At 51.4% G+C, this 26,999-nt stretch overlaps 2 protein-coding genes across 19 annotated transcripts in view; one reads left to right on the top strand and one right to left on the bottom strand.

Moving 5' to 3' along the window:
• The first annotated feature begins 3,712 nt into the window (after positions 1–3,712).
• On the top strand, positions 3,713–22,347 carry AMN (amnion associated transmembrane protein). 11 transcript variants are annotated; one of them, XR_014883766.1, is made up of 14 exons: positions 3,721–4,130; positions 6,178–6,296; positions 6,410–6,454; positions 14,026–14,113; positions 15,715–15,950; positions 16,456–16,593; positions 16,675–16,777; positions 17,449–17,531; positions 17,936–18,122; positions 18,863–19,037; positions 20,557–20,659; positions 20,747–20,902; positions 20,982–21,023; positions 21,395–22,347. XR_014883766.1 is itself a non-coding variant. In XM_085225688.1 (13 exons), the coding sequence occupies exons 1-12, from the start codon at positions 4,085–4,087 to the stop codon at positions 20,855–20,857; spliced, it is 1,434 nt and encodes a 477-aa protein (XP_085081814.1). In that variant the 5' UTR covers positions 3,721–4,084; the 3' UTR covers positions 20,858–20,902; positions 20,982–21,345. The 11 variants fall into 11 exon arrangements, 9 of the variants coding, with proteins under 9 accessions (XP_085081817.1, XP_085081816.1, XP_085081815.1 ...); XM_085225688.1 differs by lacking the exon at positions 21,395–22,347 and having other exon boundaries at positions 20,982–21,345; XM_085225695.1 differs by lacking the exons at positions 3,721–4,130; positions 21,395–22,347 and adding exons at positions 13,322–13,491; positions 13,872–13,918 and having other exon boundaries at positions 6,277–6,296; positions 20,747–20,983.
• Positions 22,348–24,836: 2,489 nt separating this feature from the next.
• Positions 24,837–26,999, bottom strand: part of CDC42BPB (CDC42 binding protein kinase beta) — an 88,287-nt gene continuing 86,124 nt past the window's right edge. For all 8 annotated transcript variants that reach the window (XM_085225675.1, XM_085225677.1, XM_085225674.1 and 5 more), the window contains one exon: positions 24,837–26,595. In XM_085225675.1, coding sequence (XP_085081801.1) covers positions 26,464–26,595 — 132 coding nt within the window. In that variant the 3' untranslated portion in view covers positions 24,837–26,463. The remainder of the gene's footprint in view (positions 26,596–26,999) is intronic.

The raw sequence follows: 26,999 nt of genomic DNA on the forward strand, positions 1-26,999 counted from the left end.
CCAGCCATGGATCATAATTGAAGTGATCCATTACTCTGTGCCTGGCAAGAAGGAGGTTTTATAGACGCATTTTCCTGCTGACAGGTAACAGAAGGCACCTTCCAGCTTTATGGCACGCTTTCCTCAGGAAGGCAATGCATTACCTCGGTGACAGCAGCAGCGTGCCAGCTCTGGAGAGCTGAACAGCAGGTGACAGCAGGGCAAAGAGCACTTGGTCTGGTCTACAGAGGTGCTATGCACATTGTCCCAAGCTAAGCGGGTGCTGGGGTCATCCCCTGCAAGAATTGCAGGGGGAGTTTTTAATTCCTTTTTATTGTTTTCTGGCATTTCAAGCCTTGGGTTTGCTTACTGACTGGTGAGGATAAATGTGTTTGAAACTCCCGACTTCCTGCCCTTACAGGTGATTTTGAAAACTCCCCTGCTCACCAGGACAGCCTGCTTCAACGTGATGAAGTCCTGGAACTGTTTGAGGAAGGAGGAAATAGCTGGTGAGCAAAAGAAGTGGTGAAAGAGGTGATTTCCCCTTCCTTCCCCAGTGCACTCATTCCATGAGTCAGGTGTGTCACTGTTTCCTGCCCTGCTGGCTTAAACCCTGAGGGCTGTCACTGTCACAGAGTGCCTGGTTTTATCTTGTGCTACACCACACCTAAACAGGCACTGCCCCTGCTCTCCTCTCTCACCTCACTCTGTGAATGTCTGCTCCTTTGGGAAGTTGGCAGAACTACCAGAACCAGAGACTTGTGGTGGCTCAGCTAAGCAAACCAACAAAGCACTTGTGTTGTGGCCATTAATTTTCCAGAAGCAGGCATGGAAAACACCCCAGGAGAGACCACGGTGTAGAAATACTATAGGTCAGGCAAACCGTAAGCTCACATGGCACTGAGGGAAGGCATGTTTGCACAGCTCTTTGGGGTGGCCACCAGGGCCAGATCTATCAGTAGCTGGTGATAGAGCATGGTTACTGCTCCTGTGTGTCCCATAGGCTCCTGAAAATGGTAAATGACCTGTGGCCCAAACTGGAAGACAGCAGGAGAGTCGAGATCCCGTGGGCCAGGCTGGCAAATGTGGATGAAACTACACAGGAATGGCTTTTGCCATAGGGACTGTGGATTAAGAGGTGTTTGGCCATGACTTGTAGTAGTTGCAGCTGGTAAAAACTTGTGTTTTTACAGCATGGCTGTGCTGATTAGAGGCAGGAGTTGTTTGCAGACATTGCTGTGGCACTCAGCTGCTGCTTTGTGCCAACACAGCAGCTCCTGCAGAGATTATTTAGATCAGCTCCAGCTGATGAAAGCATGGCATCTGTCTGAGGGAGGTTGATGAGATACCTTGCAGTGTGCCTTGTGGCATCACCCAGTGGGAACACAGGTGATGCTTCAGCTGGTCCCCAGTTATTGCCCCCTTAGCAGGTGTCTTAGGGCAGAAGGTGGAGGCTAGTAAGTGCTGTCAGTCCTCAGGGTCTATAAAGAAATCTTATCTGAGCTCAGGGGCTAGTTTATGTGTCCAGCAGGGCTTTGGCTCAGGAGTGGAAAAACAGGCTGGGGTGCTCAGATCCCAAATCCACAGGTAAGTCTATAGTTCTATAATCATCCCTTGCCCACATGCAGGGAGCCCTTGATCTCCTTCTTATGACTCCAAGATAAGCAAGCACAGCTTCAAGTGGCTATTGGCATCCCACTTGTCCTTCCTCCTTGAGCCAAAATGGCTGCTTCACCATCACCCACGCTCAGTGCTGCTCTTCCCCAGTGATGTTTGAAAGAGCTGGTGCTCCTCCAGCCTTCCTGCTGCAGCACAAGGCTCCACTTCCTCTTTGGAAAGGCTCCAGTCTCCTCCTGAGCACTGGGTGCATGTTTGGGTACTGCAATATAATGACTGAAATGACTTAAAGCCATGAGAGGGTGTCCAAAATGAGGGTTTTGAAGATGGGGAAGGATCTGGATGGGAGAGCAAGGTGTGTGAAAAGTGGCTGAAGTCCTTTGGTTTGCTCAGCCCAGAGCACAGGGGGTGAGGGGACACCCCATGGTGGCCTGCAGCTCCTCACAGGGAATGGAGGAACAGCGCTGAGCTCTGCTCTGTGTGACACTTACATTTAGAGGGCTGTGGCAAGACGGGGGCACATCACCTACCTTGGGGGTTGTTATTCACAGCCATCAAGCACAGCACTGAGCTCCTTCTCAGCCAGGAAGTTCCAGGGCTGAGGACTGTCGTGACAGGAGAAACTCCTTGTGTTGCTTATTTATGCTACAGACTGTGACTTGCAGTGAGAAGGGGTGTGTTTGTACAGCAGGGAAATTCAGAGGCATAGTGTTGAATGGTTAAAGGGAATGGTGCCTCTGGTACCACCCACCAGCTCAGGCTGCCCAGGGCCCCATCCAACTTGGCCTTGGGCACCTCCAGGGGTGGGATATCCACACCTTCTCTGGGCAGCCTGTGCCAGGCCCTCACCACTGTCATAGTAAATAATTTCTGATCTAAATCCACTCTCTTTTAGTTTAAAGCCATTACCCCTTGTCCTGCCACGTACCCTTCTAAAAAGTCCTTCTCCAGGTAGTCAGAGCCTGTTGGCTAGCAGCAAGGAGTAAACCTGATAATCTCCAGGCTGGGTCAATAGCTCTCATTTCTGAAGATCAATTTCTGCTTCCTTTCATCTTTGTTTCTCTCTGTTCCTCTGCCTGACCCAAAGCTCACTCTCACTCAGCCCCCTATTGCGCTGCCCATTCCTCTGGCTCAGCAGCTGCACAGGCTGGAGCAGAGAGATGGGGACTCCAGTCCCAGAGAGAAATGCAGAGCAAATGCTAGGCTGTTCTGTCCCCAGGCTCCTAGCCATCATGCAGCAGTGAGCAGCTGCCTCCCACTTGCCCCACATGTACTGCAGGATGCTGAGGCCAAGGGTAGGTGTATGCCCTGCCCTCTGCTCACTGCAGGCCTTTCTTCAAGCTGTTACTGCCGAGCATCTTGAGTGCATACATCTTTTGTCTTTTAAGCTAGAGATTTCAGTGCAGCCAGTTTTCACCTGATGATCCCTGGGGAGTGATTTGTGAGCAGTAATGAGCACAGGAGCCTTTCACCTCGAGGACATCTCTTGGCATCCTGCTCCCTGCGCAGAAAGTGCTGACTGCATTTGGGCTGATGCCCAGGCTGGGAATGCTGCTCGTGAGCTTCTTTGTTTGGCAAGTCTGTGAGTGATGCTCTGCTGGGGATGGAGGGTGTGGGGATGGGCATTGCTGACCTCCATGGGGCACAGTGCATCAATCTCTGCTCTTAGACCCGTGCTCACAGCATTAAGATTTTGGGAGAAGTGAGAGGTAATGGCTGCCCCAATTCTGAAGACATCCAAGGTCAGGCTTGGCAGGGCTCTGAGTACCTGACTGAGCTGTAGGTTACTCTTCTCATTCCAGGGGGTTGGACTGGATGGCCTTTAAGGGTACCTCCCAACTCAAATGATTCCATGATTCTATGCCCAAGAAGCAGTGGGTGGCTTCATCAAAACCCTCCCCATCTGCAAAGACTGTCTGGAGACAGAGATGGAGGGGAAAGCACTCATCTGCAGGTCTGGGGTCAGTGGGGACATTGGGGAGGGGAAGGTGGGGACCTTTGTCCCCTCACCACTGGCAGCTTTAAGGAAAGCAGTGTGGGGCTGTGTGGCACGTGACTGGTAATGAGCAGATCAGCTGTTGGCCAAAGTGCAGTTACACACTGTTGCTTGAAGCTGCTTTCTTCCATGGGAGCTGACTGAAAAATACTCAGAGGCCGCTATTAGTAATTATGGGGCTGGGTACTGCTGGATGCACATGCCTGTTTGCTTTCACCCCGTTAGCACCCACTGCTGCTGCTCTCCCTTCCACATCTCACTCCTCAGAAGCTCTTCCAGGCTCCCACGGCTTGCCAAGGACATGGGGAGCTTGGGAGAGGAGCTGAGATCACAGTGGATGTTGGGACTGAGCAGGGCTGAGGTGGGTGCTGAGGAGGGCTGCTTTCTGCACCGTGTTCCTGCACCACCTGCACGTGTGCTGAGCCCATCACGTGTCAAGGATGGTCCAAGGTCCGGCCGGGTAGGGGCTGTGCAGGCAAGTGCTGCAGCGACATGGGGAGCAGCCTGGCTTTCCTCCTCGGTGTCCTGCAGCTCCTTGGTGAGTATTGCCCAGGGCCACACTGTGTGGAGAGAGGGGTGACTGAGAGATGGCTTTCCCATTTCCTGCGTGCTTTAGAATTGTTTTTCATAGGAGAACTGTAGGCTCTTATGGTGTGTTTGTGTTGAAATAGCAAAATGCATTTCAAACTGGGCAAAGAGAAGGATGGAGCGAGCTCAGGAGCCCAGGCTGCAGTGCATGTATGGCCCTGCTGCACCTCTGCAGCTCAGGTTTTCCTGGTCCTGCCTGAAGCCTGCAGCTCTGCACTGCAGGATCTCTTTTCTGTTAAATATGCATGTTGCTTTGATGTTCAAGGACTGCGCTTCCCTGGAGACCAGGCTGATTAAATAGCACGCTGATGTCTCCCAGGCTGTGGAGAGTGCAGGAATGTGTCAGTGCAGCTGCATGAGGAAAAGAGGGTATTTCAGGAGTGGGTTAACCTCTGCAGCCCTGGGACCCTGGCTCTGAGATGGGCAGCATATGGAGCAGGGCTCACTCCACAGCACATCTTGCAGCTGTGGGAGCATGAGGTGTGCAGTGGGGCCTTTCTGCCAGAGCTTTAGTAGGACAAAAGGACGCAAGTCCATAGCATGGATGGAGCAGCTCACATTGACTTTTTGGGGTGTTTTCCATTCTGAAGCTCTATTCAACACTAAGCCAGCAAGGACCTCACATCGATCCTAGTCTTCCTTCTGTTAATGATAACTTGTTTCTCAGGAACTCTCCCTCCCCTCTTCCTGTGGCAGCTGGAAACCATCTCTGCTGTCCCCCTGCTCCCCCCCATCCAAGCTGCTCGTGGCTGGGCTCCAGCACCTGCTCCTGTGTTCTGCCTTTCATTCAGGTTAAAAACATATTGTTTCCTCTTCATTCAACCGTGGTTCTGCACAACGAATGGTCTCAGCAGAGCCGCTGGCAGACTCAGCCACTACAAATCTGCAATTATGCTCTGAAGCGATCATTGCACACTGATAAAGCCTCTGCAGTGCTGCTTAGCACAACCAACAGATCTCCTCTCATCTTTGGGACTCGCAGAGCTCAGGCACTCTGCAGTGCCTCTTCTCCATCAGCCATGGCCATCCAGACCCCCCTCATCCTGGCCTGGGGTCTCCTCCCCCACCTGACATCCAGCACCCAGGTGACATTCCTGCCTGCTCCTCCACCAGATTTGTGTGTATGCTGTATTCCTCCCTCCCTCCTTCCTTCCTTTCTTCCTGAAAAGATTAAGCATATTAAGAGAGAAAGTTTTTGCTTTTCTTTTTTTCTCCCCCACTCACTTTTCTGTCTTACCATTCAGTTGTCTGAATTAAATGGCTTTAGGCTGCTTGAGGGGCTGGAGTGGAAAGCAACCTCCCCTAGGGCTGATGGCTGGGCAGGGCACCATGAGTGGGTATCGCGCTGCACCATCATCATGATCCTGGGAGCCTGTGGGTGTGGTGCTGCTGGACACCTGTGTTTCCAACCTCAGGCTTTTGGGCACCAGTAGTGCTGCACTACTGAGTCCCAAATGTGATGCCAGCCAACAGTTTGTGCTACACGTGCCCAGCATGTCAGGGGAGGTCAGCTGGTGTCAGGAAAGGGTTCTGCACCAGAGGGCGATGGGCATGGAACAGGTTCCCCAGGGCAGTGGATACAGCCCTGAACTGCTGGAGTTCAAGGAGCATTTGGATGATGCTCTCAGACATAGGATTTGGATTTGAGGTGACCTTGTGCAGGGCTAGGATTCACACTCAGTGATCTTTGAGGGTGACCAACATGATGGTGAAGGCCTTCATTCATGTCCCTCAAAGCCTGGTAGGTCACCTATCTGTTGCCTCAGTAAGCATGGATGTTGCCACTGCAGAGCCATGGGAGGAGTGGGAGATGAAAGCAAAGTCACAGCCTTGATGCCCCAGGTTTGAGGTGGTGCAATGGTGCAACACACAGGTCTGAATATCACACGTGTAGCTACAAATCCCATCACTGGTTGTGATGTCCTCTGAGGGTCTGGTCCATGCTAGGACATTACTCAATCAGTACTGGCTCACATTTGCTTCCCTGCTCCTCCTAGCTGCCACCATGGCTGCCTACAAGAAGTGGATTCCCAACACCAATTTTGAAACAGCGTCCAACTGGGATAAAGAGCGAGTCCCATGTGCCAGAGACACGATTTGCTTTGAGAAGGACAAGGTATCGGAGTGCTTTTTTTTTTCTTTTCTTTCTGATGATGTCAAGCATGCAGAAGGCCCTTTACCTGCTCAAGGAAAGCATGCTGAGGCTTTTTATTTTTGCTTTCCTTCCAGGTGGTCTCAGTGTTTGTCAGGTCTACCCACATGCTGACGGACATGGTGAGCAATGCACAGCTGGTGGGTGGGTGTGGGGAGGCTGTGGTGTGCAGTCCTCATGTGCCATGATCCTGTCTGACCACAAAGGAATCAGAAAATCATTAAGGTTGGAAAAGACCTGTAAGTTCATCTAATCCAGCAGCCTGTGTATGCCAGTACTGCCAAGTAACTGTCCCTAAGTACTAGCCCTACCTCCCCTTGGACACCTCCAGCAGCAGCGAGAGCAGTCCGAGCTGGTTGGCACTGCACAGAAATCAGCCAGGAGCAAAATGATCAGTTCCAAGATTCTGTTTTCATTTTGGCAAGTAGGGAGGAAATGCCCCCCCCCAAAAACACTTTCTCTTGGAAGAAATTAACTTTTCCTCTAGGATGGAAGGAAAGAGCCCTGCCACAGAGCTCTCTACAGCAGCTTGCTTATGGCACAGCTGTGTGGAGCAAGCACTAGCCCTGGGCTGAGGCTAAGTGAAGCTGGCAGAAAAGCATTTTGAAATGAAAACAAACCATTGTGGGAAATCCCAAAGCGTTGCTCAAGAAAATTCCTTTCAAAGGCCATTGTTTTTCTGATTTTTCTTGTGAATTATTAACCTGGAGGCAGTGAGACAGGCACAGGTCCCATCCAGCAGGATGGGACCGCAGCAGAGTTTTCTTCTCTCAGTTTTAGACTCAGCAGAAAATCAGGCTTTGCTCTTCTATCGGCCATTAAATGCAAATGAGCCCTTGAAATTTACGTGGTGTAATTTGTTCGGGCTGTCTTCCCCACTAATGGTTTTGATGCTTTAATAACGCCCTGCACCGCATTTAATCCCGCTACAAATATTTGGAGGAGTTACTTTATTTATACGGCATTTAAAATATGAATTTTGGAAGGAAAGAATGTACTTGGGAAACGCGTGTGAATGTAATGTAATAAATGATGTGGAATTTACCCAGAGAAGAAAAGAGCAAAATATCACTCCAGTAGATTTTATTTTACTTACAGATGAATGTGTAATATTTCTAAAGTACTTTCATCAGAGGACTGCAAAGTGCATAATTGCAAAGCAGCATTATTCATTACATCATTAGCCTTTCAAAAACAAGCTAAAGAGCCAAAATTAGAAAGCCCCAAAGCTGGCCATGTGCTGGGAGCAGAGGCAGAGCAGCATCACACCAAGGGTGGTACCTGTGGAGCAGAGCTGGAGGCCTCTGCTGGGTGCTCAGGGCAGGTTTCATAGCAATGATGGATCAGTTCGGGGCAGCTGAGCGACACCATACTCCCTCCCACTGGTCAGGCTGTCATTCTGAGCACCTCATTCAGCAGCACTTCTTTGCAAGCACTGCTGCTGAGCATCTGAACTGCAAGTGGTGGGGGAGTCACTGTCATTGTCCCTGGAGGTGTTCCAGAATTGTGGAGATGTGGCACTGAAGGACGTGGTTAGTAAGCATGGGATGGGTTGGGGTTGGACTGGGTGATTTTAGAGGTCTTTTCCAACCTTCATGATTTTCTAAGATTGCCCAGCTCGCAGCTCTCTCCTCTTTGGAGCATCATCATTGGCAAGGGGCTGTCCCATCAATTTTCCAGGCGTTGTTATGAATTTTTTTAATTTCACCTCCACCACCTCTCTCTCTCCCATGTGCTGCCGTATTCTGTGGTCACCAGGTGATAAGGAGACTGCCAAGATGAAGGATTTTACAAAATTGAAATCAAGCACCTGAGCTGTTCTGCCACTTGTGGAGATGGCATGAAATTTGGCAGTGGGGTCGTTAGGAAGCAAATAGGTTTGGAGGCTTTTTGCAGCAAGGCAGGGCTGCACCTGTTCAGATGCTGGCCTTGCAGCGCTGGAGAATTAATCACTTAAATCAGCAGGAATACATTAAGCTTTGGAGTCGCCATGGAGATGCTATAGAGCCTTTGGCCAAAAAAAAAAAATAGGAGCTCAATGCTTGCTGTGGTATCACAGGAGGAAATTCATGGCTGGGGAAGGGGCTTGGCTTTCACTGACTTTCATGAGGATGGGGCCGACTGTGCAGGGGATGCAGGGATCTGGTGCATGACGGGCAGAGAAGTGGTGGGAGGGCTCCTGTCCCGCTTTGCCGTGCACCCCATGCCCGCTGTTGCCCCTTGCACAGCTGCTCGGTGGAGCTGAGTCCCACAAGAATTGCAGCCTCCAGCCCTGGCAATGCCCTTCATCGCTCCCTGGGAGCAGCTGTCAGGACCAGGGGCTGCAGGAACACAAAGCCCACTTCCCTCAGCTTTAGGGGAAGGCTCTTTGTTGTCCCATTTGACACTTGTCCCTAATTCAACTACACGCTAAATCCAAATCCAGCTTAAATGTAAGTGACTTTGAAGCATAACCATCACTATTAGGCTGGATTTTCCATGGTCTTTAGTTGCCTAAAATTGCAGATAAATATTTAGTAGCTTCCAGAGAAGCCTGAAGGTAAATCCACCAAAAGAAAAAAGAGGTGCTCAGTGCAGTGATGCTTAACGGGCCAGCATGTCACTGGAAGCCCATGACCCAGCAAGGAGCCCAGCACCCTGTGAGCTGCTGTTGGCTGCAGGACAGCTCTGTGCCATGCACTGGGCTCTGCTGTCCAGCCCAGCTGCACCACATGGTGCATGTCTCACATGAGCCCTGGCTCAGTGCCGGCCAGGGGTTGCCCTTGGGAGCAGGGCCGATGTCGCTTTCTATTTTTGGGGTGCAGGAGTTGGGTTTAGCCAAGCACGTGGGCAGAGGAGCCTCATTTAGTGCACACGCTCCAGGGGTCAGGGCACAGTGTGAGCATCGCCTTCTGCTTGCTGCTTCTCTCCAGCTCAGGGGCAGAACACCCATGTGCTTGGCATCTCTGTGCTTTTAGCCTCCAGCATCCACACCAATGCGTCCGAGGTGCAGCTGCCCCAACCCTGTCCCTGCTGCCCAGACAGGGATATGAATGTATGGGGCACCAGGGTCAGACCAGGACCTCAATTTCCAGCTTTATATTTTTAGCTGCCTAATTGTGAGAGCAGAATGTACTCGGCTTTGCTGCAGGATGCTCCCGCTTGGTTCCTGGCAGAGATTGATCTTGAAATGCCAATTGCTCTCCGGGGGCGCTGGCTCTAATGAATCGCAATGGTTTGTGCTCATCCCAGGCACCACGCTCCCCTCCCCCTGCTTCCGAAATCGCAGGAATGCAGGTTCAGGAGCCCCAGAGAAGGAAATGTTTTCCCTTTTCCTGAAACGAAGGTAAAAAATGTCATGGCAGTGCGTGTGTGGCAGCACATCGTTACAAGCCCGAACCCTGCAGGCTGTTCTCCAGCAATGCTGCCGCTGAAGGTTTGCCTGAGGACGAGGTGCGATGGAGCAGCCTTTTGCAGCCGTCCGTGCCTATAACTCCCCGAGAGCATTTGTTGCTAGCAGTAGGAGGAGTCTACAGAGCCTGAGGTGAGCAGAGCGTTGTGCCTTGGGGGGCTGGGTGCCACAACACCACCGGCGGCTGGTGGCCAGGTGGGTTCTGGTGGCCAGGTGGATGCTGGGGCAGCTCTGGCTCTGTGTTGCACCTCCAGCTGCTCTCCTGCACTCTCTGTCCTTGACCGAGGAGAGGAGTTGAGAAAAATGAGCGGAACTAATCCAGAGTAGATGTGTCAATAGCTCTAAGCCTCTGTTTGCAGTCTGCAGCCGTAGCTCAAGTGCCTCATCCTGACGCACGCTCCCACAGGTGCCAATGCTACATGTACCCGGTTGCTGCGGGCGCTGTGTCTTTCCACTCATTCTTCGGGCAGTGCGATGCAGATGCTCCCGATGTCCCCTCATCCCTCCGCCCAGCCCAGCCATGTGTGTGCAGGCAGTGGGCACGGGGACTGCTTCACCAAAAAAACAAGGGACCGAGTGATGAGCAGACGCAGCGGGGGAACCTGATCTTGCATTAATGAGAGCACAGCTGCACCGCTGCCACATGGCCCTGCCTTGCAGGGGGCAGGGTCCCTGCGAGCAAGGACAGCAGCCAAGCTCTTATTAGCTTGCAGGGGTTGATGCCACAGTGATGATGTCCTGCTGGCACGCTGCTCTTCCGTGCCCTGCCTGCTGCTGGGGGTGAATACAGAGGGGCGAGCTACTTGTTTCTAGCCATGCGGTGGTGCTGCGATGCTCCAGGCCCCAGAGTGAGGCAGTAGCAAGGGAACAGCAGGACGAGGCTGGACCCAGCAGCATTGTGCTGGGAAGGGAGCTGAGGATGCAAGTGTCCTTCATCCAGGAAGGAGAGCGGGCAAAAAGAGCCCCTAAGGAACTAAAACTGCCCTGCCTGCTTTCTGCCTATCCACCTGCCATCTGCAGGCTGCAGATGCTCCAGCAAAGCAGGAATTTAAGAGGTGAGGCAGAAATCCACTTCCTCCAGTGCTGATACCTTTAGTGGGTGATTGCACACATCCTGTGTGAGGTGGCATAGTTCTTTACTGAAGCAGAGCTGGGGTGTGCCAGGGGGTGGTTAAAAGGTGCATGCTCAAGTCTTTGCTGTTCGATGAGAAGAAATACAGGTAGTTCTGCAGAGAAGAAAAGCAGAGGTAGCTTTTGCCTCATCTTCCTCTCCCTCTTGTTTGCATTTCAGCAGTTTCATTTTGCTTTTCAGCAGTTTCATTTTCACTTATGGGTTGAGGTAACAGAACAGCAGCACGATGCTGGGATTGCACGTGTTGGCTGAGAACGGGGGGGGGGGGGCTTTCCTGTCTTTTTTTTTTTTGCTGACTTGGATGAGAAAAATGATGGCTGTGTTTCAGTTGTCATTACATTTGGTAATGAAGACCAAGGAGATAAGTCATCTACCAGTGTCAGGGATGGGAAATGATTAGCGAGACTCTGAGCCTGCTGTATTAATGGCAGTGGAGTAGAGGTTGGCAGGAACCAAGGAAAGCAGACGAAACTGCCAGCTTTTGGCTCTGTTCCTTTGGTACATGTCACTGCTCAGTTCAAAATGTACTTGGAAAGGGGCCCAGCCTATATGTAATTCCTATACAAAACTCCCAAATGCAGAAAGCTGCTGCCCAACCAGAGACTCCATTTGTGCTCTGCAGTGATCCCAGGTGCTTAACCCTTTGCTCTTTTAAGGAGAGAGAATGTGCAAACCTTTTACAAACTAAGATGCTTTGGACAGCACTGCATGCACCTCAGGGGATCTTGTCCAGCTCATTTCAAACCACTGCCTCCCAATAAGGCCACTGGTGGTGGGAGTGTGGCATCAGCTGCTGATGCTGGGGCCAGCCTCAGAAACTCCCGCTGCAAAGCAGAAGTGCGGAGTTCTCTCTTGATCCTTGTTTTCCTGCAGATGAGGTGACTCCACAGCCCATCTCACAGTGCATTGTTCAGGTGAGTCAGGGGCTGGGACACCACGGTCATGTCCTCATGGGACATATGGACAGCACCTCCTGGGCTGGGAAAGTCCCTCCAGCCCAGGGCTGTGGCCTTTGAGGTGGAGGAGTCACTGCATCTTCTCCAGAGAGGTCCCACCTCCTCCCTGCTCCCTCCACATCCAAGCCAAGAGCCGGAGTAGACTCCTACCAGGCTGTCTTTCTTTGCTCTGGGCATAATGCATGCATAGAATGTTCTTGCTTTGCTCCTGGGAGCAGCGAGAGTGATGCGGCTCACAAATACATGTACGTACTTGTCTAAGTATGGCATTTGAAGTTTTTTCCTCCTCCTTGTTGAATTGTGAAGCTCCAAAGGAATAGCTTCCTGGACAGGAAAGCTCATTGCAACCTGCATGCCCCCTTGGGGGTGTTTGAGATACTCCCACACATAGCTGTAGCCAAAGCTCCTGCTCTGCTGGGGTAGAGTAGGACTATTAGTAGAGGTAACTCTGCTGGGGAAAGCAATGTCCATCAGGCAGGGCTCACCCACATGGAGATGGTGGTGAAAGACTGGCACTGCTCCAGCCATCAATGGCCCAGGGGGAAGGGACTTGTCCTTCCCCAGCATGTACCACCACCTACTCCTGTGTGGGCTCAGAAGAAAACTAACCAGGGCAGGGTACATTGCTTGGTAAAGGAATCTGCTAGCATAGAGGTTGGCCAGTTACAAGCAGGCTGAGTCCTGAGCCTCAAAATGTCACTAGATGTGACTTTTTCATTGTCAGACAAAGGGCACATTTATTTTCCTGGCAGGTCTTTCAGCCTCTCTCAGTGTTTCAGTGCTGGAAAAATTACCCAAGAGTAATAGAGGTTTGGAGAATATGATGACATGGTTTCCAGTGGGGCACTGTTCGTGCTACGGGCTCATGAGGCAGCATCCATAGGCAAACATATCTTTCCGGCTGGTGGGGAGATGACGTACCTTAGGGTAGAAGATAGCCAGACCTTAATAATTTACCTCTTCACTCCTTTTTCTTTTGTGTCCAGAGCAGAGCAATGTATGATATTGGTGAATCTGATATCACCACCAAGGTGGTCATGTGTGGGACCGAGCACCCTCAGGCAAAACCACCTCAGGAACAGAGCTATCACAGCCACATGCAGCACTCAGTCATAAGTCTCACTTTTTCTAACCTACATGCATATTTAAAGACCAATTAAGTCCATGTAGCCTCAGAATTCTATCTAACACGTCTCTATGTGAGCGCAGGCCATGGTGTGTGGGCACAGCTCAATCTGGAGGGCTGCCAGCTGCGGGCAGGGAGGTGGTGGAGTCACCATCCCTGGAGGTGCTCAAGTAGTGCAGAGAGGTAGCACCGAGGGACACGGACAGTGGGCATGGTGGAGGTGGGTTAGGGTTGGACTGGGTGATCCTAGAAGTCTTTTCTAGCTTTAATGATTCCATGATGCTACACTGCTGGAATGAGTGAGAGGAGAGCAGAGCCTTGAGCATCACTCACTCCTTGACGCATGAAAATATTGGGGGAAAACCCAATCTTTTTCTTTGGCAGTCTCTAAACGGAAAATGAGCTGAGCTGAATAAGCTGTGTGCTGTGAGTGAGTCCCTGACTCAGTCACTTGCTGCAGCCTGGCCTGGAGCGGCTGTGCCAGCTGGTGGCTACAAATCCTCCCCAACCCAGCCCTGGGGCAGTGTTTGTCCTGCAGACCTCCCTCACACCAGGTGAGCACGGTGCAACCAAGCTGGCTGTGTTGTCTGAGCAATGGCAAGTGATGCCCACAGAGCCATTGTAAGCCCCCATCCCTTGGTCAGCCCACCGCCCAGCCAGAACCCGCTGGAAACTATTACTCCCCAACAGCAGAGGCACGTCTAGGCATAAAGGAGTCAGGTTTTGCATGGCATCCAAATATACGAAGCTGTTTCAGAGTTGTTAGGAGCATGTGTAAGCAGGAGGAGGGGGGAACTGTGGAAAGAGCTTAAGTTGCTTTTTCCTGCTCGTTTCCCTGAACGCTTCATGGTTTTCTGTGTTGCTATAAAATAAAGAGCAACCCTGCAGCATCTCCATCTGTAGAACACGGAGACAATACCTTTCCATTACACAGGGCACAGGGAGGGTGACTCCTAATGACTGTAAAGTGCCTTGGAGATGGTGAGTGCAATTGGCAATCTAATAATTAGCACTGTTATTTGATGACAAGCCTGGGTGGCTGGCAGCGGGGCCGCACAGTAACACTCTGCATCCCTCTCTCCCTTTAGTACCTTCCCCTGAACGGAGAATTTCTGCTGGCATCTGGCTCTGGGTTCGCAGCTTTCGATGGCAGCTGGGACCCGGGATGTGGCTCAGGTATGGCGTGCCGGGCTGACAGCCACCATTAACTCACAAATCTGCCACCAGCACTGCTACAAAGGCCTTCGCTGTCCCACCTCGGTGCGGGGTGACTCACCCCTCTTCAATCCCTGCCTTCTCTTTGATGGCTTCCCTCACATCGCACCTTTCCTCTTCTGCTAGATCATCTGTCTTTTAAAAAAGTAATTATAGCTGGGGAAGCTTTGAAGTTGTAGCAGAGAGGTAAATACTGTTTGTATTTTACCCTGCCTGTTACGCACGCAGCCACATCAAAGCCCTCATTTGCTTTGCCATGGTATTGCTAAAGAAAACCAGGTACAGATTACACAGCTGGGCCCCCGAGTGCTGAACTGAACCATGGCGTTTTGGAGCTGCCCTTCAGCCCCACAGGTGTCTGCACACTGATGTTTGGGCGCTGGCACATCCCTCAGCCTCCTGTCAGTTTCACACTGAGATTCCCAATGAGCCAGGCAGCAGCTGCTTTTTGTCAGTGCTGCTTATTTACCTGAAAGCTGTTTGCCGGGGAGATGTATCAGAATCATAGAATGGTGTGGGTTGGAAAGAACCTTAAAGCTCACCCAGCCCCACCCCTGCCATGGGCTGCCTGCCATCCACCAGCTCAGGTTGCCCATGCCACCTGGCCTTGGGCATCTCCAGGGATGGGGCACCATCAGCTCTCTGGGCAGCAGTGCCAGAGCCTCACCATCTTCAGTGTGAAGAATTTCTTCCTTATCTAACCCTACCCCTTTTCTGTTTAAAGTCATTACTTCTTGTCTAATTGCTACAGTACCTGATTCCTGGTACTTGGTACCACTCCAGATTTCCTGTAGACCCCTTTAGGTACTGGAAAGCCACAGTGAAATCTCCTTGGATCCTCCAGGATAGACAAGTACAGCTCTCTCAACCTGCCTCCAGAGGAGAGATGCTCACAGCTTCCTCTGGACCCACTCCAGCAGCTCCATGTCCATCTTGTGCTGGGGACCCCAGGACTGGATGCAGGACTCCAGATAGGGCTTCATGAGGGCAGAGCAGATGAGTACAATCCTTTCCCTTGCCCTGCTGCCACCACCCTCTCGATGCAGCCCAAGGATACCATTGGCTTTCTGGGCTGCAAGCACACAAGGCTTTGACTTGGCCATGTGATGCTCTCATAGGACAACAGGCATTTCTGGGCAGCTTTCCCAAATGAATTCCTGAAAGCACAATTTTAGAATGAATGCAGGTAATCTCATGTGCTGTGTGATCTAGGAAGCTGTGGGGAAAGGTAAGCAAAAGCAGGGCACAGTGTGACCACCAGGGAAATGGCCAATGGTAGGATGGTGCTCTGGTTTTGGGGTTATCTGCTAATGGGTACAGGGCTGAGCATGTTTCTGCTGGTCTGCAAATTTGCAGTGTGAATTATCGTAACTGGTTTTACCCAGTTTAACTGTATTTTAGGCTTTGTGGCTGTTTTCCTCCCTGTCCGTAAGGTTAAGCTTTAAAGAAGAGGAATAAAGATCTCCTGGGGTCTGGGGCTGGAGTTTTGCACCAGCTTTACCCAAGCAGTGGCTGCAGGCTGGAGCCAGCTCCTGCTTCACCTCTCCTTTTGCCCTTCTCAGGCACGGTGCTGAGCTTTGTCAATGCTGAGCAGCACTCGTGGTTCAACCCCAAGCTGTGGCAGGATGTGTCCTCCAGAGTAGACCTGGAACCAGCCGGCCGCATCTTCCTCCTGGACGAGGAACGTGTGCCATGCCAGTACGACCACGTCATCTTCCAGCCTGAAACCTCCTTCAGTGTAAACCTCGACTCATCGCGGCAAGAGATCCCTGTTCAGAGCATCTCACTCATGGGCCAGGTAATGGGGAGCTGGTGGGGAACGATTTTGGCACCTACTTGCCATGGAGCTGCAGCATTGCACCCTGATGGGTTTGGGGTTATTTCCCTACTGGCATCCTCTGTGCCACCAAGGGGCTGCCCTCCTGCCCCAGCCTGAGCGTGCCCTGTGGGTTCACAGTTGTCTCCCAGCTTTGCTTCCGTATCAGTGTATAATTGATCAGAAGGATAATTATAGAACCTCTGGCAGCCTGCTGTGCTGCAGCCCAGGCAGATGACAATCCCCATCCCTCTCAGTCGGAAGAGCTGAAGATCACAGCCTCTGCAGTGGAAACAGGCGCTGCCTTCAGAAGCGGGAGATGTGGAAGACATCTCATCAGTAATCTGTTATTTCCTCTGCCGCACCGCCCAGGATCTGCCATTTTGGTGCCAGGCGTGAGGGGACCTGATAAAACCTGATAGACGAGTTCTCTGGCCTGGATGCAGAGCTGGAGTCGCACGGCAGCCTCTCACTCTTCTCCCTGCAGGAGCTGAGCAGCGCTGAGGCGTGGGCTGAGTACCTGAGGAGCCCCTCTGCCGCATGGCAGTTCCACGGCAATGCCACCCTGCAGGTGACGGGCACCCGCTGTCCCCACAGCTCCGGCTGTGCCTGCGGGAACTCCCAGGTGAGGCACTTTGGGGGCAATTTTTTCACACCTAAAGAAAGTGGGGAAAGGAGGGACTGACCCTGCCGTGCTCTTCTTTAGGATGGAGACCGCATCTGTGCATCGCTGCTCAGGGCGGAGAGGTGCCCGGCACTGGCGTGTCACAGCCCTCTGCGGCCCCTCGGCCACTGCTGTGGGGTCTGCGGTGAGTGGGGCCCACTGAGTTTGTGTCATTTCTTTGAAAATAAAAAACACGCAGCGAGAGCCTTCCCGCAGCAATGGGCGCTTATCCATTCATCTACCTGGCAGGTTGTTAAGGGGGATTTTTTCATACACGGTCATACCGAGTTACTTGGTACGTAGTACCAAATTCATTAAAAATGCACCATATGTTCCTCTGATGTGCTCTCAAAAGCAGAGCTTTTAAAAGCCATTAGGAGAATTTCATGTTTCAGCAAGGTTTGCCGGTGCTTTTTCCGAGGAAAATGTTTGAATCACCGAATGCAGTGCAGTGACACAGGGAACACGTGTCCCCTCTTCTGTGCCTCACAGCCAAAGCCACGGCAGCACTGCTGAGCCGCAGCCTTGAGATGTAGCTCAATGCAGAGCTTCCTGTGGAAATATGGGGGAGGGGGCTTCCTGCTGGAATATCATGGGAAACAAAAGCCCAAACTCACTGACGGGAAGGGTGAGGTTCCTTCAGGCCCCATTGCCTGGAGAAATCCCTCCTGGAGCCCAGTGTGACCCAGCAATATAGAGATACTGGGGGTTCCCAGGTGCCTTTTGGGGCAACCAGAGTCATGCTACCATCACAGTGCTCTGCCCTTTCTGAGCTCTGACTGCCTGCCTGTCTGTCTGTCTGCTTTTGAACTGCAGGAGCTGTTGTCACGCTGGATTTTAAGCCTGAATTTGACCTGCAGCAATATCGGGACAGAGTGATGCAAGCTTGGCTCAGCCTGGTACGTCCCAGGGATGCAGGGTGCTCCCCAGCTCCCCACCATCTGGAGCCCTCACCTACCAGGTTTGGCTTCTTAGATGTGCTGTCTTGCCCTGGGTGCTGCTGCAGCCTTCCTTGCTCCCTGCAACACCCACTCTGCTCAATTTTGGTGAAAACTAGCTGCTGGCTGCTGAGCCCAAGGGGGGCTTGCTGGAAACAGCAGCCTAGAAAGCATGGGGGGGGGGGTTCTCAGCTCTGAGTTGTCTGGAGGAGGAACACAGCAGCAGAGATGGCAGCTCTGCGGTGGGGCTGCTGTGAAGATTTATAGGTGACCCTCACAGAACATCCATCATAGCTGTCTATAGAGAGGATTCATTTCTGTCTACTGCTCTCACGGGCTGTGTGTGTCTGTTGTGTTCTGGAAAGCCCAAGTATGCCGGTGTTCAGATGGCCATCTCCAAGGTGCACAGGGCTCAGACCTTCCTGGGACTCCTCCCGCGGGGCTCCACACCTGTCATCCAGATCGTGCTGGTCGATGGCGAGGCCGGGGTGCAGACAGGCACTGCAGCGGAGCAGCTGGCTGCAGACATCATGGGTGACATCTCACAGCATGGTAATGGCCTTCAGTTGCATCAAAGGAAATTCAGGTTGGATATTAGGAAAAACTTTGCAGAAAGAGTGACAATGCAGTGGCACAGCTGCCCAGGGAGGTGGGGGAGTCACCATCCCTGAAGGTGGAGATGTGGCACTGAGGGACGTGGTCAGTGGGCATGGTGGGGTGGGTTGGGTGATCATAGAGGTCTTTTCCAACCTTACTGATTCTCTGATTCTGCAAACTCTGCCATTCTTGGTGTCATAGCTCTGGGAGCACCCAGTCCCCCTTGCCCCCTCCCACAACCCCATCCCTGCTGTGCCAGCAGTGTGCTGCTGGGAGCTGTGGGCTGTAATAGTGGCACAGCTGGAGCTCCTGATTGCCTGCGAATGGCACATGCTGCGAAAAGCTTTGGTGCTCTGCCTGAGGTCCGTGTCCCTTCCGTCTGGTCTGGCACAGCTCTGTGCCTTCTTAACACACATATGCTCTGCTTTTCTAATGACTTCATTAGTGAGCTTTGCTTAGCCCAGAATTTTTAGTTTTAATCGTAGCGGTGTGAGTGGAGCAGCACTGCAGGGGCAGGGGTATCAAGGTTGGCAGGGACCCCTGTGACAGCCCAGCCCTCTTGTTGCTCAGTGCCTGACCCAAGTGAGTTCTGAATCTCTTCAAGGATGTGGACTCCACATCTCTGCATCACAGGGTGGTGTTCATGTAGCCTTATACGCTCCAGCTCTCACCTCATTCCTTCCTGCCTCCCATAGGTGAAGCCTTGGGCATTCCAGCTGGCACTGTGGAGGTGGCCACTGGCAGTGCTCTCGGCGGGCAGGTGGCAATCCATGCCTCCAGGCAGATTGCATCGGGGACTGTCCTGGGACTGCTCTTCGCTCTGTTGGTGCTTGGAGGGCTCCTCTACCTCCACAGGAAGGGAAAGCTGAGGTATGGATCGGGCTTTTGCAGTGGCATATGGCTTATGTCGGATATTAGGAAAAAGGTCTTCTCAGAGGGAGTGGCAGTGCATCGGCACAGGCTGCCCAGAGAGGTGGGGGAATCAGCATCCCTGGAGGTGTTCAGGAATTGTGGAGATATGGCACTGAGGGAGTGGCTTAGTTGCCATTGTGGTGATGGGTCGACCGTTAGACTTGGTGATCTTAGAGGTCTTTTCTGACCTTAATGATTCTATGATTCTACATTGGTAACCCAGAGGCAGACCATGGCTGTGCCATGCTCTGCTAGCTGCCACTGAGTGTGCAGCAAGGGCAGGTGGGAGGCCTGGAGTGGAGGGACAGGTTGGTATCCTCAGGAGATTACTTGGCACTGCGTTGCTCTGCTGGGCACAGCCTGCCATGGCTGCCCTTGGAGATCTCCCATTCCTTGCAGCCTTCAGCTGGCAGCCTGATGGGAACAGAGAGCTGCAGCTGCCAGCTTCTAAATAGCAATGCATCAAAGCCATGCAAAGCAGTTCTGTAAACGTGAAAGGGAACGGCTGCTCAGGAAGCAGCTCTTCCCCAGCGCGTTCATCCCAGCTCTCTGAGTGTGGGCAGGAGGAGCTGACCCTGAGCACTTGGTAGCACCGAGGGCGTTGCTGTCACTATAGGAGAGGTGTGCTGTACCTGCTGGGGGGCACAGGGCCACTGCTGGCTGTGAGCAGGGATGCTTCCCCTGCCACTTGGCACGTGCTGGTGGAACACTTCCCAGCAATAAACCAGTGCCTCCATTTAATATCTAAAAAAAACTCCCAGCTCCGTAATTGCCACCTGATGATTTATACTCCACTGACACTTCGTTGGATGCCGGACAGGCCTCCGAAACCCGCTCTGTCAGCAGTGGGAAGGGAGGTTGTGCAGCTCCCAGAGATGGACTGAGCCCGTGTCCCCAGCCGCCCTGCCCCTGCCGTGTGTCCCAGGCAGCTCCAGCCCGTGGGACATTTACTGGTCAGATTTTGGGGAGGGAGTTCCTGGGTGTGCCTCCCCCGGCAGGCAGTGCTCTGTGAGATGCTGTGAGTGGGGACCCACTGCTCAGCCATGCTTGGCTGCTGCTTGGGATGGGGAGCCTTAGGGTAAGAGTATTGCAGAAGCTCATAAAGCAATGACGGTGATTAAGATGATAAAATGATAATTTGATAAAGGTAATGATAAAAAGTGATTAGTGTTTGTTGAGATTGCAGTGGGAGCAGGTGGCAATTCATTTCAGCTGAGGAAGGGAGCGCGATGGCTCTGAGGCGGAGCACAGCAGGGATATCTGCGGGCTGACCAGCGCGCCCTGCAGGATGCAGCCCCGGAGCTGCGCTCACCGCTTTCTGCTCAACGTGCAAACATCCCATTGCAAAGACAGCCTGAACCTTTTGTCCCCGTGCTTCCTACAGGCCTACTGAAGTGGTGGCATTTCGGTGGGGGGGCTGTATGGAGGGCAGTGGCAGGGCTGGGGTTTGAAGTGGTGATGCCACATCTGTCCCCAGGCTGCAGGCACTGCATCTCCCCCGGTTCTGGGACAGAGCAGAGGACCTGAACAGCCCCAAGCCAGAAAGTGGGAGAGGCTTTGACAACCCCATGTTTGACGTGGTGAGTGGCCCTGCTGGAGGCATGGGGTGCTCGGTGGCGGTTTTCTTCCCTTCCCTACCCAGTGCTTCTCTTTCCTCGCTGCTGCAGGAGCTGCCAGCTGCTGGCAATGTAGAGGAGACACTGCAGGAGATGGCTCCCGAGGGCCACCAGGTGTTCTACCTCAACCCCCTGTATGACCCCAGCGAGACTGAGACCTGATGGCACAGCCACAGCCTTCCCAGGGACTCCGTTACGTGGCTCCTGGTGGGGCCCAGGCCATGGGCAAGCCGTGCCTGCCTGAATAAAAGTGTTGGTGAAGGAAATCACAAACCTTCTTCCACAGGGCTCAGCCACAACCTCCTGGTGCCACTTCTGTTCCTGTAATGTGAGTTTTGGTGGTGCTGCTCTCTGTAAAGCAGCAGTGAGATGTGGGTCTGGCCCTGGCCTTGTGGCAATGGCCAAGGGATGGAAGGGATGGGCACTCTGCTAGCATGGGTTGGGGTAGTGGTGGCACAGGGTGGACCTTATGATGTTTTTAGTGCCACACGCCTTCAGGTGCCCACAGTGTCAGGCACCAGCTCTTTACACATCAAGTCTAATGGGTGAGCCTGAAGGTACGGAAATATATGCAAATTTATGCAGATTTACACTCTGCTGAGTTTTCAGTAGGGCTCGTTGGCATTTCCATAAGGAAGTAGCTATTTTAAGTGTATTGTGTTTTGTTCAAGACTCCGAAAGACATAATCCTTCTCACAGGGCTCCGGAGGCAGCATGAGGTGTACGAGAGCCCTGCTGTGGGTGCAGGCACCGGAGCAACACTGCAGCCAGCTCCGAGCGGCTCGGGGGCTGCAGGGCGCAGGGCGGTCCCTGCTGCTCTGCACTCAGCACAGCCTCTAAAGCCCTCTGCGCTTGGCTCTGCTGCTTGCCGGGCTCCATTCTTAAAATGCATTAGCAGCTCGAGGTCACTTACAACAGAGGCTTTAATTAAAGCCCAGATCAATTTTTGTCAGTGTGCTCGCTGGGCACGCTCTGTACTTTTCCTTCAGGAGCCGTTTGCTCGCTCACGCAGAGCGTTGCGGGGAGGAGGGCTGTGCACACAACGGAGCAACAGCGTTGTGGGGAGCTGGGGACAACGCACTGCCCTCCAGCAGGGTAACAGCGGGGCTTTGGGATGCGCGGTCTCTGCTGAGATCTCATGTAAACGAGGGGTTTTTGTGCACAGCCAGCGTGACAGCCTGAGCCGTGGCTTAGGCTGCCAGGGCTTTGTTGTGCACTCGGTGCGGAGGGTCGGGGTCCCAGTGAGCCAGGCTAATGCAGAGTGCATTAAGTGCTAACGGCCGCGGCTCGGCAGTCACGACTTCCGAGGCCTTTAGCGGCAGAGGGGTTAATGGGCACCAGCTCGCCGGGCTGTGCCCACCCTCGGGGTGGTGCGGGGCACCCGGCAGCCGTGCAGCTCCAGCTTCAGGCGTGCGGCAGTGCTCAAAACGTCGCAGAGCCGACAAACAGCCCGGGCCCGGGGTGCTTTTTGTAGCAGCCGAGGGATGCGATGCAGGGCTGCTGGAGGGAAGGAGCAGGCGAAGCTGCTGCGGGGCAGCGGCCCTCACCTCTCATCAGCGTTCAGAGCTCAGCGCCCATCGCGCTGCTCTTCCTCCCGGGAATACAGAGCAGCACTGCGTAAGAAGCTGGAAGCGGGCGGTGCTGCAAGAATCTGGGGGCTTTATCTATGATAAAACAACCAATAAATCCGCATTCCCTGTGCAGTCAGGTGACAAAAAAAAAAGTGCTGCATCTTATTGGGGAGCAGGAAAAAATATTTACTGCAAGGCCGGGGAACGGCCGATTCCTGAGTTCGTGTTCCTCCTGCGGCTGGCTGCAGCACTGCAGCTGCTGATAGCGGAGCACGTCCCGCGGTGCTGCGTTGTCCTCGGCTCACCCCACTGCCGTGGGCAGCCTGAGCTCCGATACAGCTGAGGGCCGCGCTCACATCGCCCCTCGGCTCTCCGTCCCTCGGGAAAGGGCTGCTCCTGCATGGCAGCCATCTGCCCGGCCCGTCCGTGCCTTTCGGTGGAGGCGACAAGGAGCGCGAGGCTGCTGGAGAGTGGAATTCAAGGCGGGAGCTGCTGTAAGCGTGTGAGCTGATGGGAGGAAGACCACAAAACCTGCTGGCGATGCTATGGATGGTCAGAGCTGAGCAGGTGAATTCTTTCTGATGCCTTGTTGCTACTGAGGCTGCTTTGCACAGAGCAAACTGGAACGTGAGGTGCTCCAGCAGCCCAGCAGCCATGGCTACAGCTCTTTTCTTCTTTTCTAGTTGGAAATAAGCTCAGCTTAGCCCTGGCACATGGTTGGGGTTGCAATGTGACGCTTGGCTCTTCTGGGGATGCAGTTCCGTTCCCACATCCCTCTCTTCCCTTCAAGGCTCCCATTTCTCAGTGCTGTATGCTACCAGTGCCAGCTCTCAACATTCTTATGCAAAGGATGCCCAAGCTGGCCTTGAGAAAAGCAATCATTGTGCTGGCTGCTCAGCAGTTCCACACTGAAGTCCCTGTGATTTCACTGTGATAGAAGAAAAACTTTTTTTTTTTTTTTTTTTTTTTTTTTTTTTTTTTTTTTTTTTTACAATAAGGGCAGTGAGGCACTGGCACAGGTTGCCCAGAAAGGTGGTGGATGCCCCATCCCTGCGGACAACCAAGGTCAGGCTGGATGGGGGGCTCTGAGTACCTGATGGAGCTGTGTGTGTTCCTGTTCAGTGCCGGGGGCTGGACTGGATGGCCTCTAAGAGTCCGTTCCAATTCAAGTGGTTCTACAAAGCAACCATTTACTAACATACAACAGCAGACTGCGCCCACTGAAGAAGCTGCTTGCTCTCAGCACAGCTGTGCTGCAGACAGAGGTGTTGGCAGCTTTGTTTAGCTCTGAGCAGGAAGCGGCACCAGAAGGTATTCCAAAATATGCAGCCTTCTGCGTCAAAGTTCTATGCTAGAAGTGACCAAAATTTCCTGATGAAATTCCTGAGTAGCACGTCCATCAGTGCCTCCATCAGGGACTGAGGTAATGCCTCTGTGAAAGTGTCAGAGACCAAATTACCCTCATTCTTTGCATAACTGAATTCCTTACTTGTGATATTAGACCGGCAGCCTCCAGAGCCTCCAGGGAGAAGAAAGCGCACTGTCAGAAGAACATTCTGCTTCCAGTCTTGAATTTCCACATTTCTCAAAGTTCTCCTGAGGGCTCAGGAGAACTCTTAAGGTAACCAGAATTAGGAGCTGTAAGGGGAGAGATCTGAAAAGCGCGGTGGTGGGGACACACAGAGGGGTTCTGCTCAGCCAGATTTGAAGGGAAGGAAAAAAATAAATAATGCATTCATAGTGAGCAATTCATTTACTTTTCTAGAAACGTTCTCCTGCTTAAATTATAACCGAGCCCTGGCACTGCTGAGTGCTCTGATTTAATACCCCCATAATTAAAGACTTTGTTGTCATCTGAAGTCCTCAGTGTGAGGAGAAAAATCAACTCGAGAGCAGAAGAAACATTTTGTAAAAGTCAAAGGCTGATTAGCATGAATGCTTGTCTGAAGGCTTCCGGCACACAGACCTCGATCCTCCTGTCACCCTCAGTGCTGTGTGTGGGGCAGCATTCACACATCTCTCCTTGAAATGTTTGCAGTGTTTCTTTAGCATTTATTGCTTTGAAAACACGTAAAGTATTTCTTATTTTAAATAAATCCTGCAGCCTCCTCCTAAGCATAGAATAGTTTGGGTTGGAAGGGATCTCAAAGACCATCCAGTTCTCTCAATGTAGGGAAACTACCCACCAGCTCGGGCTGTACAGGGCCTCATCCATCCTGCCCTTGATCACCTCCAGGGACAAGGCACCCACAGCTCTCTGGGCAGCAGTGCCAGTGTGAATGCTTTGGCCATAAGGACCCGAATCATTTGAGATGAATTAACTGTGCCATTGCTTTGATGAAATAGCTACTTGAGTACATTTCAGCACTGTAATTCACCAAAAGGCCTCGTACTGCTCCAGTGCACGCAGCTACGTGCAGAAACATGCACCGTTCTTGTAGCGTTCAGGTACGGAGCTTCAAAGTACCTTCCAGTCTATATAAAGCTTTCATGGACAAAGTGAAGTTACCACAAGACAACAGCACGTGTCAGTGGTGGACTGTTTCCAGATGTCAAGACAGACGACTATGAACTTTAAAACCTCCCTCTTCTGCTTTATTGACAGGTAAATTGTTCAAAAATGTTCTCACAATTCAATAATTACAAAGACTTAGACTTACATTAAAAAAGTAAAAACCAGAAAACCCCCAAAGCAGTAGTGTCCAGCTCTAACTGAGCCCCTTTATCAATAATCTGAGAAAAAGAGCAAGTACTGTCCAACACTTAACGTAACAGGATTAAATGTTGACTAGAACACTCAGTTTTAACTAAAGATAAGTGCACGTCCTATACAGTGTTTCAGAAAAGAACATTAGCCATTGGTATATCATTAGCCCATTTAAACCAAATTTTAAATAAGTGACATCCAACTGTCATAAAATTGGCACAGAAGGCACACTAGTGTGACAATGACAAACTGGATATGCCAGCCACTGAATTAATTACAAGCTTTTAATGAAACATGGTCACAAATCTTTTGATTACTAAATGTATAATACATGGAAGCATGAGATTAAATATACACGCAAAACATCACCACTGCACGTGGGCCATAGCAAAATATACAGGAGTGTGTTGTGCATTTTTCTACATGATCAATACTTGATTAATAATCATGGGGTCTTCATGCAGATGAGGATACATTTAATGAGAAAAGCAGCACCCCCAGTTACACATCCTTCACATTCCACTTTGGTAACCAATAACCAGATTGACATTTTAGTGCGAGAGTCCCTTAGCTCCAGCAGACTCCAAGGGCAATGCGCCCACAAGAAGGCCTGCCAGCTAACCAAGTCCTGTGTCCTTACACCAAAAAGCCCAGGAGAAACGACTTCTCAGAAGGAGATAGGCAGGAACTATGAGTAAAATTCTCTTCACAGCAGTAATTATCAATATTTTAAAAGCCTCGACTAATGACTGGGATTGATGAGGACTAACAAGCGGGGTGTGGGTAGAAGATAACTGGTAGCAGTCCTATGTACAAGACTAAAAAGTTGGTAGAAAGATAGAAAGACTGTTACGCAGCTGAATATGTAATGGCTAAATGAATTAAAAGGCCACAAGACTATAACCAACTTTTATTTGACATCCTGGTGATACTACTGATGTTGGGAACCGACAGCTTCCTAGCATTCTCCTTAAGATTTAGGAAATAAACCATTACGGGAAAAAGGGAGAAGTGTATTTTTTCTGAGGATGTAACTAGACTGCTTGCATTTCCTATCCAGAGGTCCAAATCGTGTCTAAAAGGATTTCCTGCTAATGAGATATTACATCATTCTATAGAAAAATAATATTCCTGATATTGTAGCAACATTATCAGTATCTCTCTCTATTTCTTTTTCAGTGTAAGAATAACAATATTTACTGGTGGCCTTAAATGATCCTATGCAATAAAACTTTGTCACAGCTGTGCAGAAAGGAATCAACCGTAACCGAGCAGTGAACAATTCTGCATAAAAAGCTCAATTGCTATTTAGTAAAGAATTTTCTTCATTTCAATAGTTTGTATCTACAATCTGGATATATAATTACTCTTGTACAACATTAGAGATTCGGTGTCAGTCTTGGCACTAGCATCCGAGACAGCTTTGCCCTGCTCTTGAGTGCTCTGTGGAGCAGCAGGTAACCGAAGCCAGACCGATGTGAGCAGTAGTGTTATGCGTCGCAGGTCGACTGGTCCAGTCCATCTAACGTGAGCTGATTCCTATGAGGAGAGTTGGGGCTTGGGGGACCACTAGGATTTGAGCTGTTGGATGGAGTAGAGTGTTTGGTAGAGTCTGAATCAGGCTGTTAACGAGAAACATTAAAAAATTACGCTTATTTAAGATCAATTTCTTGCACTCAAAAGCTTTCAAGGCACTCAAAGGAGAGCAACATGTAGCATATATTAGATTCATTTCATAGCTAAACACTATGCAAATACTTTTATTATCTTTATCAGGCCTTAGAGCAGTTCTTCTGATATAACATGAAGTATGGCAAAGTGTGTGGAAATTGCTACACCCCAGCTTCCTCTACTTCAGCCACTGCAAAACCTCCTTGACAGAACACATCTATCTGTTCATTGTTACTCTGCATTCACCGGCCTGAGTTTTAAAAGCCGTTTTTATAGCCAAGGAGTATGTTTATCTGTCCATATAAACATGTAAACAATTACAGTGAAATCATCTTCAGTTTGGTGAGAAGGAAGG

The sequence above is a fragment of the Meleagris gallopavo genome, chromosome 5 (genome assembly GCF_905368555.1).
Source record: "Meleagris gallopavo chromosome 5, MGAL_WU_HG_1.1, whole genome shotgun sequence".
Classification (NCBI taxonomy): domain Eukaryota; kingdom Metazoa; phylum Chordata; class Aves; order Galliformes; family Phasianidae; genus Meleagris; species Meleagris gallopavo.